We start from the raw sequence: 10,000 nt of genomic DNA on the forward strand, positions 1-10,000 counted from the left end.
ACATTTCATTTACTTTGCAATGCGCGAAAAATCCGTCTGTGGGCCCTTAAATAAACTGGCATTGTTATGACTTTCGGAAAGTAAATTTTAATCAACTTGTCCATGAACTACTGAAAATGGGGGTATGATTTTGAAGTGATAATCTGAAATCAACCATTGAACAGGGATCAAAATTTACTTGGTGGGGGGGGGGGGCAAAACTGTTCAGGAAAGTGGGAATGATCAAAAAGGTTAGTATTTTTTCAATTGCATATTCTTAATGGCAGAGCAGATGAAATAATAATCAGAGATGTATCCAGAGTGCGTCATTGCATACTGCGACACACTCGTTTTTCTTTTGGATGCACAGAATGTTTATGCAAATTATAAATGCCAGGAAAAATATGCGAACGACATATTTCACAAGGAAATTGAACATTCCCATTTCTCACTATGAAGAAATGATCGAGTTCCCTAAATTTCAAGGTGAGCTGTTATTTTTGCATAATTTTTTTTGTAGTCGAATGATTTCATTTTGAATTCCCACGTGTTGTGTGACATGATCTGAGCTGTTGTGACAGAGAATCCAACGGTGAAGTATGTTAAATTTTTGTGCGACCCTGTGGATGTTAATTCCAGGCATGCACGTGTCATGCTGTGGAGGTCTAGATCATTTATCAACTGGAGTCAACAGTTCTTACAGCGTATGGATTCCTCGAGATGTTTTCAGATGTGATCAATGGAGCTTTTACAAGTCCATACATTTTGATCGATGAATCAACAGGCATAACAGTTTCAAAGAAATTGATCATTTTATTTTAAGAACATATTCGAGGGGGAGGGGTGAGACTTTTTTTTGTGCAATTTAGAAATCTGAAAACTTTAAGGTACTGCAGCAGCAATTAAGAGGCAATCGATTCTTAGAATTTTAATTCTTGAATATTATAATTAGCTGGACCCCAAAATTTTGCAATGGACCCCCAAATTTTTCAAGAAGGGGTCCAGAGGAGCCCCAAATTTGAAAACCTGGACACATCTCTGAATTAACAATTTGCCAAAAGCGAGGTGAATATCGGAGACTAAAATTCAAGAGAAGCGTTGAAGCCTCAGGTGAATAATATTTGCCAAGCCTGATAGTAATTGTCAAGTTAAACCCGAGGTAAATAATTGTTTCAGTGTAATAACATTAGTGATTTTTTGAAAAATATGCATTTTCTCTTTAATAATGATATTAATTTCTTCATCTGTCACCTTGACAAAAGGGCTTGCAGCCATTATGAAAAAAACGCTTCAGTGATAATCGCGTAATAATCACCTCCAGTACAACCAATCAGCCCAGAGAATTTCTAATACTCACCTATCTAATTATACTAAAAATATTATTATTACTGTTTACTCTATCTTACCTTTGATACATAACAAACATTTCATTAGTGAACAGAGAGGCTTCCTTTCCACCTGTGCCTGAAATCCAGTAAAAATAGAAGGAAAAAACAATGCAGAAAAGAAGAAAAAAGCGCACCCCAAATGAAAAGAAATGGAACACATGTTCTCTCCATCTTTTGTGTTTCAATTTTGAGGCAAGCTTGTCATAGTTTATACATTTGGATCCAATAATAATAATAATAATAATAATAATAATAATATTGTGTTGTGCAGGGGCATACCTCATTATAATATACTGGTATTACCACTGATGTTGCCAAGATGACATCTAAAAAATATGATTCTAAAGTTGATACTCAGGTATAGTCTGTATTTACTTTTACATCCTTTTTACGAATATTTAATGCTAATTATGTAGACTTAAAATGGTATTTATATTTTTTCTTTCTTTAGTCCAGCATTTTTAGCATGCGCTTTTGGCTTGGAAATGATTGTGTAAACACTCCCCACATTTTTTTACTTTGAATAAAGTTACATGTACTACTACTATTACATTAATCCTAGATAAGATTCCTGAACAATATCATAATAATTGATAGACAAAAGATTACAGTGAACCCCACACTTATCTGGACAATTTAAGCAATTGTCTCTTAAAGACACCTGACAAATTCAGGGTTTAGGGTCAGCTTTAAGGGATGCAAACTCTTGAGCTCTGCAAGCTGGTGCAATGCTCTACCAACTGAGCTATGAAGCCATCCCATTGAAGACACCTAAATTTTTCAGATAAGTGTGAGGATCTCTTCACTCTTTCGTCTATAATGTAATTATTATGTGGAGGTTTGCATGTGACAAAAAATATAATCAAGTTATAATACATCAGCTCTGTAACAGTTCCCTAGTGGATACATAAGAATGTAATCTTTCATTATGTACCTGCTCTTAGCTCCAAAATGGCATTGTTTTCATCATCATCATCTCGAGGAACAAGGCACCTCAACAACTTATCCTATGGTTAAAGAAGTGATTCTGTCATCATGATCATCATCAGTATGACATCTGTGAGTAAAATATTCAAATTATGTACCTCCAATTCCTTTATATCAATAATAGCCTGTCGTTTTTCCTCTTCAGCAATTTTCCCCAGCTCTCCACATGACTCTGACATTAAGTCATTCAACTCTTGAATTTCCTGTTAAGGCAACTCTCTACAATTAATGCCTGATGGCAATAACAAAGGGGGACATCAAGATCAAGTGTGATTTTCAAAAGGCTGGTTAAACGTGGGGTGAGGGGAACCATGATTCTAGTGCCATTTACTCAAAGGGTTAACTCTTTTTAATCTCTTTTAGTCTTTAACTCTTTTTAATCTACCGTATATCTGTATAAACCAACTGGTGGTGCACTGCTCAGATTATTTAACTCTGCAGTGTGATGGACTTAGTACAGGTCTTAGCATAACACTTGAAAAATTTGATTAAGTAACATGGTAAAATAATTCCTTCAAAAATGTTGTTCAAAAGATATTAAAGTCATAAAACTGCCAATGAGATTGGACAAAAAGTAAGACACTGTCTGTATATCATGCTACACCAAAATAATGCAATAGCTAAATTACTTTCTCTAATAATTCTTGTATAGTAAACATGTTATAATCCATGTATCTGCTGTCTGTTTTAGCAATATTTCTTCTAATTGGGTAGACTAAAATATGTACCATCACCTTTTCTTTTGCCGTAATCTGATTTGTTAGGTGAACAATAGGTGAAAGCTTGGCAAGTTGCTTGGACAAGGTCCTAAGTTTACTGGCAGCTGGTACATCTCCCTAACAGTGAGATAGTTTAAAAAGTAACGAAAAACTCCCAAATTACACAAACCTTATTTATAAACACAAAGAAGGATCTTACATTCTATAAATCTCTGTGAAGATTACTTGTCTTGAACATCTCAAACAATAATATTCTTAGCTCTCCACTCTTCATAACCATCACTCCAACATACCTCAGTACATGATAACTTGTTTGTAATCTCAGCATGCTGTTTCACAAGACTTCTCAAGTGAGGCTGAAGGGTCTCAATCAACTGTGACCCCCACCTGATTTTTGTCACTGATAAAGAAAAAGAAAAAGAAAAATTAGTGGTCTATGAGAAATTCAGTTGTTCAGCTGTCTATGTTGTGAGAAGGAGATAACCATGAGCACTTACAATGGTTAGTAGTATGAGAGCTAAAACCCATAAAGTGTACATCAAAAAGCACACTAATAATAATAATAATAATAATAATAATAATAATAATGATAACAACTTTATTTAAGTGTCATTGGATTTAGCACAAGAGCACTAATTGGGAAGTAATATTGGTTTTTGTGGAGAGGGGAAAACTGGAGTAAACGGAGAAAAACCTGTCAGAGCAGATGAGAGAATCGAAAATCTCAACCCTCATATGACGCCAAGTCTGCGAATCGTACCCGGGCCACATTGGTGGGAGGCGAGTGCTCTCACCACTGTGCCACCCCTGCTCCTGCTTGTATCTGAATTAAGAAATGAATTATTATGTTTAACAATTATTAGTAAGTTCATCAAATGAGCAGAGCTTGCCTGCATCTTTCATGTGAACAGACATGAATCCCCATCAGCATTATTCCTTCTTGACCTCAACCCAACCTCCCATCATATGATGAAACAAAAAGATTAGTCATGCTCTCCTTTCCAAGGAAGAGCATCAATCAAATTGGTTTTCCGCGTAACATGCTCAAAATGCAGCCTACCCACGGTGATAAAATTGCATAGATGATGATGACGATGATGATGATTAGGTCAAAGCAAGTGCAGGTCAGTTTGAGAGTTAAATGGAAGTTAAGGCTCTCGATTTCCATGGGCAATTTTGTCGCTTATTTGTAATACTGTTAGATTAAGGTTTTAAAATAAAAGTGGAAAATAAGGCTTAAGCTCACTTGAAATCGGAAACCATAACTTACAAAAACCTCCACCACTACGATCCACCACCCCTTTGAATCCTTTCAAAACCTGATGAAGCATTCATATATATCAGTCACTGTAAAATTCCTAGCTTTTGCGAAAACTTTACATCTATTGTACAATACATAAAGGTATGTATTCCGCTGCAGTTTCATTGATAATTATTTTCCGCCATATTGAATTTTCCAAGGTCTGTCTTACTTTGACCCAGCTCTGCTCTAAAAATATACAAACTCGTTTCCATGCTTCTCTACATTGTATAAAATCTGTGACGCAATTTTTCTCTCCGCGTGGACGACTTGTGAGCTTCCTGTTTCACTGTGTTAACGCCGCAAAATACGGTTTCTTTGTATAGGTGAACAGGCTGTTTTCAATTGTGTCGTTAAACAGCTGTGATGCCATTTGGTTGTAGGAGAGCGAATCCCTAGAATTGACGGAAGCTTCTTGTACAACAAAGTACCAGGATAATTTTGCAAAGTAGATAGAACACGAACCCTCGTCGTACCAGTTAAGCTTATAAGAAAGAATCAATAATATTTGGAGTGATAAAATTGTAAAGGTAAGAATGACAATTTTCATACAAGAGCAATTTTACCACAAGGTTAGGTCTTTTTGACACGAAATTATGATACCGGCAATGCCATCCAGTCTGTTGAAATTAACACGTGGTCTTGATGTACGAGGAATTTTTTGAAATACGTCCCATTCTCTTTGTACCTCGTGACGTTCTTTGTGCTCTTTTAGCGAACGGCTTAATTTTCACGTCGGGTTTGTTTGACTGGAAAGTTGATAGTGGCGAAAATTTCGAAGAATTTAACAAGGATACGACGATATATATATATATATATATATATATGCATGAGATGCATAGCAATCATAACTTGCCATCGTTTGTTGTTAGTGGAACACAAGGTGTTAAATTAAAGCCGTGTGGGGAAGAATCGGAAATGAGTTTGATAAAAAATTGCTTCTCTTTATTCCAGGAATCGATTTCCCTGAGCACTTTTAATGTGGTACAATTTTGTACATTTGTAGCAGGAGTTGGAGTTTAAATTTTCCTCGTCCCGTGAATTATGTAGAAAAAGTACTTTAGTGTTCACAAGTTTCAAGAGTATTTAAAGGGCCAACTTTCCTTTCTACAATTTTGAAAGAAATTGTTAGGTTTAAGAGTGTAATTATTATTATTGTTAATACATGCACATGTACGGTAGATGTACACTGCAACTGGTTATATTTTGGTATTGGCATGGCAAAAGGAAACAAATCTGTGTACCCATTTAAACAAAAAAAAACCATAAGCTGTGTTTATTTGAAAAACAAATGAGAAATACAGTGTACAGTGGTGATGGTAAAGTTGTGATAATGTACAAAGTAAATTTGCTTCTGTTAACTATTTTCCAATGTTGGTTGAGCACTGGGCTGCCATGCGGGGAGGTCGTGATATTGAATCTGGCCGGACCAACACTCAGGGTCTTAAAATAACTGAGGAGAAAGTGCTGCCTTTTTACACCAGCACATGGTTAGACTTTCAAGTCTTCTCGGATAAGGACCATAAACCGTAAACCCCATCTCATAATATAGGGTTAGGGTTAGGGTTAGGGTTTAGATATTAGGATAAACCCTAATATCTTTCATGTTCATTAGTTCCCTGTGGGACGTTAAAGAACTCCATACCCTATTCGAGAAGAGTAGGGGGTGAAGTTCCTGGTGTTGTGGCTGTCCTCTGTGAGTGTATAGGTGGGTGGGTGAGTATAGGAGGTCCACATCAGCTGAATAGCTGCCAAAACTTCAACCTACTCAAAGAAAAAAGTGACAAACAAACAATGATAGCAATGAAGTTTATCAATTTGATTTTAATGTTCTAGATAATTTTTGGTTGTAGTGGCAGTCTGTCAAGTATGGAAATAGAAGAGGGAGAACTCATTGAGGGTATGTTATTGTGACTGCACCTTCATAAAATGTAATGATGATTGTAATTACATAATTGTCATTGTTGTTTTTATGATTGTTGTTATTATTATTATTATTATTATTATTATCACAATCATTCGACTATCTAGGCATGAAAAGTTTGTTAATGTGGTGGTCATGCGTATTTTATTCCCAATGTTTCATCTTTCATGGTTTTCAACAGGCATTGAAGCCAATGATGTTAGTGCATTACTGGAGCAGTTTTTAAAATATGAAGAAAAGCAAGGTATACTGATCAATTAATCCAAATATACTTGTCAATTTCTCCATTCACAAGTCAAGAATGCATGTATGAATGGGAAGAGTACACTTTTGTGTGCATTTATAATAGTAAAAATAGTCAAGTGAAACTGTGCAAATTGGATCACAATCAGGTTATATTACAAAGTGGAAATTTTTAAACTATTTTGTAAGGCAAATAATAACATTCTTCCAGACTGCCTTTCTAAGAACATCTTCAGAAAGAGAGAAAGTTCTTCGTCATTACGTGGGCAGAATGTAGCTTCAATCCCGAGGTACAATGGCAGGTTATTGAGGGACTCTTCAGCCTTTTGTGGGTTAGCCCTCTGAAATTTAGTCAACTGTAATGATAAAATTGGCAATTTTACTTTTAAGGAAATCAAAAAATGACTTATTACTAAAGAAGATTTTAAAGACTTTCTCTTTGACAGCTCAACTGCCTCCACTTCTCGAATTAGAGACAGCGATTACCGGGGTACGTATATTTTTAGAATTTAAGGTATTAGATAATGCTTTGTCCTTAGCTTAGTATTTTTATATTTAATATTTAACATGTAATGTTATGTATTTTATATTTTATATTTACAGTGAGGACACTCGAACCATGAACACTTGATATTTGTTTGTACATTTTTTTAGTGACTATAGAATGTGGGCTCGTCCTTTTGACAAGAGTATTTAATGTTTTTACACTTACAAAATGCTATACATGTAACACTATACATCATAAGGAGAGCCTTTATTCTCAGTAGTCGAAAAAGAAAATGTACACAAAAACATCAAGTGTTCACGGTTCAAATGTCCTAACTGTAATATGTATCGATACACAATAATAATTATTAATGTACCGATATGTTATTATTTTTATGTATTTTTAACTAATATTTCTAGGTCTTAGATTAAATACCTGCAGAGCACACACACGACCCCACAAGCTTGGCAGCTTTAAATCTTATCGTGTATAAATAAAGGCTTTATGTTATGTTATGTTGTCCTCGCAGTTATGAACGCAATTCTGTGACCTCACAAAGCTGGTGCGATGTTTTAACCAACATGTAACCTGCGATCAGGCGTTTTTTTTTTTTTTTTTATAAAGGGCGGACGAGGCGAGAGGAAAAAAAAATTAACGCCTGATACATTTACTTAACATGCCGCCAGCCGCCCTCAAATTTAAATAAACAAACGTCAGCTCTACCTGTCAAGTTAATGGGCCAATCAGCATTTACCGGAAGTCAGCCGCTCTGCGTAGGGAATCTCATTTCAACGAGGCGCCAAAAAAGTCTGCCCGCACAAGGGAAAAGTAGCCTGAGATCATGCCCTCTCCGTATTATCCCTCGTCTCTCACGGGAAGAGAAAAGAAAATTACACGGCGATGTTCAGATGGCGCTCGCTAAAAAAAGTAAAAAATGTTATCTTTGTGATGAAATTCTACCAGCTGGGGCTGTGCCGTTATGCAAGGCCACAAGAAATCGAGAGTTAACGGAAAAAAAATCGTCCACTGCCGGCAGTATCGTGTTATCGGACTTACTCAGAAGCGTTGGGATAGGTATTTGTAATGCAGCGAGCGAAGAATCCAGGTCAGCTTGCAAAAAATGTGCAAGAAAAATTTTCAATTGCTGCACGATGTTCCATGAACTTGAAAGTGCTGTCAAAGCCAGGATCGACGAGGGCAATTCGGAGTCTACGGAAGGTGGAATTCAGAGGCTCCATGGAAATTCCCCCAGCGGATCGACACCGAACTCAAAGAAAATAAAGGATATTCCACAACAAGTACCAGACCCAAGAGAACCTAAAGGTCGGTCAAGGAAATCCTTATTTCAGCTCGAAGCCGATTGGACTGAGCGTGAAAATCTTGAAGGCGCTATAGCGAATTTGATGTGTTTACCTGTAACAACAACAAAGGACGAAACAGCGTCCAGGCCAGTGGTGAAGGGAAGTCGTTCTTTTTTCCAGATAGTTCAATTCTAAATTAAGCTTAATAGCTGCAGCTACTTGCAATTAGCGTTTCTTTCAATGGACGCAATAATTTAATTTCTTTCCTTCTGATACAGGTAAAGAAATATTCAACAAAAGGAAGCTTTACAAATTTGAACTGATATTGACAACTGTTTATCGATATATATATAAGCTCTTACTAAGAATTGCCCGCCCGTGTTCTACTTATTTTCGTTTATCAATTTTTGTCTTTATCTTCATCTTTCAGATATTTATTGCATATTCCAGTGGTCGGGTGCTAGAACACGAGTGTACAGGTGAGGAAGAGCTTCTTGTAAAAAACTTAGGAATCAAAAACCTTCAACCCATTGACTCTCTTACAGTCTTGTCCAATTCTTCAACTGCTTTCAAAAATGTATAAAAGGCGACTGAACTTCATGTTCTTTGATATTACCTACAGGCATGAAAGTGTGCAGCATCCTGACCTAGAAGTAGCCAGTGATACTCAACCTGAGGACCAATTCAGTGAAGACTCCCAGAGTGAAAGTGATAGAATTTTTAATTACCACAATGCCAGACTGCAACTAGGATTGCTTTTTATGGATATCGTAGATGCCATAAAGGAAGGCGATGGCTTTAGACTTGTCAATTGTTATAAGTTTGTACTTTTCTTTGCATACAAGTTTAAGCATACCAAGTATGCTTATGCTCTTCTCTTATTTTTTGTGTTAATCCGTGCAGTGCTTTCTGAGGAGGAGTCACTCTGTCTAGTTGTTAACAGGTTCATCAATTCCATGGGCAAGAAGGGAGGAAACATTCCACTAGATTTGTTTATGGAACACTTAAATCTTTTGTTAAAACGTCTAGGTAAAGGGATGGGAGGCAACATGACCAATTCATCACTGCAGCGTGCGGCTCAGTCAGTTGTGCCACTTAATGATGTAATGAAGGGGATCTATGACGACTGTTCAAAGATTAAAAGAAGTGGACATCATGGCAGCAAAAACCCAGAGGAAGCAGTTGAAATTATTGTAAACGATTTGCTTAAGTGAAAGGTTTTTGAGAAACTGCCTGGAAGGTCTGGGTATCCATCATTTGCAAAGTTTAAATCAAATATCTTGGACCTTGATTACAGAGATTTTTTCCAATGGTCAAGGGATAAGCTTAAAGAGTGGAAAGGAATCTATGAAGTTGCTGATCACTGAAATGTAAAATATAAATGGAGAATTTAATATTGCTTTAATATCGGTAATTGCATGTAACTACAGCAAGGTTTAATATTATTTAATATCATGATGGTATTTACACAAACCCGGTAAATACTGAGAGTTGACAATCAAATTCCTCCACCTTTCCTTCCTCCCATCAGAGTCACATCATAGGTTAAACTACAGGACTGTGACAATCTTTATCAAGTATAAATACAGTGAAGCCATAACTCTAACTTAGCCAAATAGATTGTAGAATGGGTTTTGTAGCCCACAGTCTAGTACTCAATGACGCTTTCTCA

The 10,000-nt window shown here is 36.4% G+C and overlaps 2 protein-coding genes across 6 annotated transcripts in view; one reads left to right on the forward strand and one right to left on the reverse strand.

The window, feature by feature from the left end:
* Positions 1–4,559, reverse strand: part of LOC138043952 (peptide chain release factor 1-like) — a 15,332-nt gene extending 10,773 nt beyond the window's left edge. For 2 of the 4 annotated variants that reach the window (XM_068890488.1, XM_068890484.1), the window contains exons 1-6: positions 4,320–4,539; positions 3,367–3,473; positions 3,089–3,190; positions 2,453–2,557; positions 2,302–2,374; positions 1,386–1,443 (exon numbers count right to left, since the gene is read on the reverse strand). In XM_068890488.1, coding sequence (XP_068746589.1) covers positions 1,386–1,443; positions 2,302–2,374; positions 2,453–2,557; positions 3,089–3,190; positions 3,367–3,473; positions 4,320–4,404 — 530 coding nt within the window. In that variant the 5' untranslated portion in view covers positions 4,405–4,539. Of the gene's footprint in view, positions 1–1,385; positions 1,444–2,301; positions 2,375–2,452; positions 2,558–3,088; positions 3,191–3,366; positions 3,474–3,963; positions 4,004–4,319 lie in introns of those variants that run through there. The other 2 variants (XM_068890486.1, XM_068890487.1) reach the window with 2 other exon arrangements.
* Positions 4,560–4,600: 41 nt separating this feature from the next.
* LOC138043951 (peroxisome proliferator-activated receptor gamma coactivator-related protein 1-like) overlaps positions 4,601–10,000 on the forward strand; it is a 17,743-nt gene continuing 12,343 nt past the window's right edge. Inside the window, exons 1-3 of one of the 2 annotated variants that reach the window (XM_068890483.1) lie at positions 4,601–4,903; positions 6,210–6,273; positions 6,479–6,541. In XM_068890483.1, the coding sequence (XP_068746584.1) occupies positions 6,243–6,273; positions 6,479–6,541 (94 nt within the window). In that variant the 5' untranslated portion in view covers positions 4,601–4,903; positions 6,210–6,242. The remainder of the gene's footprint in view (positions 4,904–6,209; positions 6,274–6,478; positions 6,542–10,000) is intronic. The other variant, XM_068890482.1, reaches the window with a different exon arrangement.

This window comes from Montipora capricornis, chromosome 3 (assembly GCF_036669925.1).
Source record: "Montipora capricornis isolate CH-2021 chromosome 3, ASM3666992v2, whole genome shotgun sequence".
Classification (NCBI taxonomy): domain Eukaryota; kingdom Metazoa; phylum Cnidaria; class Anthozoa; order Scleractinia; family Acroporidae; genus Montipora; species Montipora capricornis.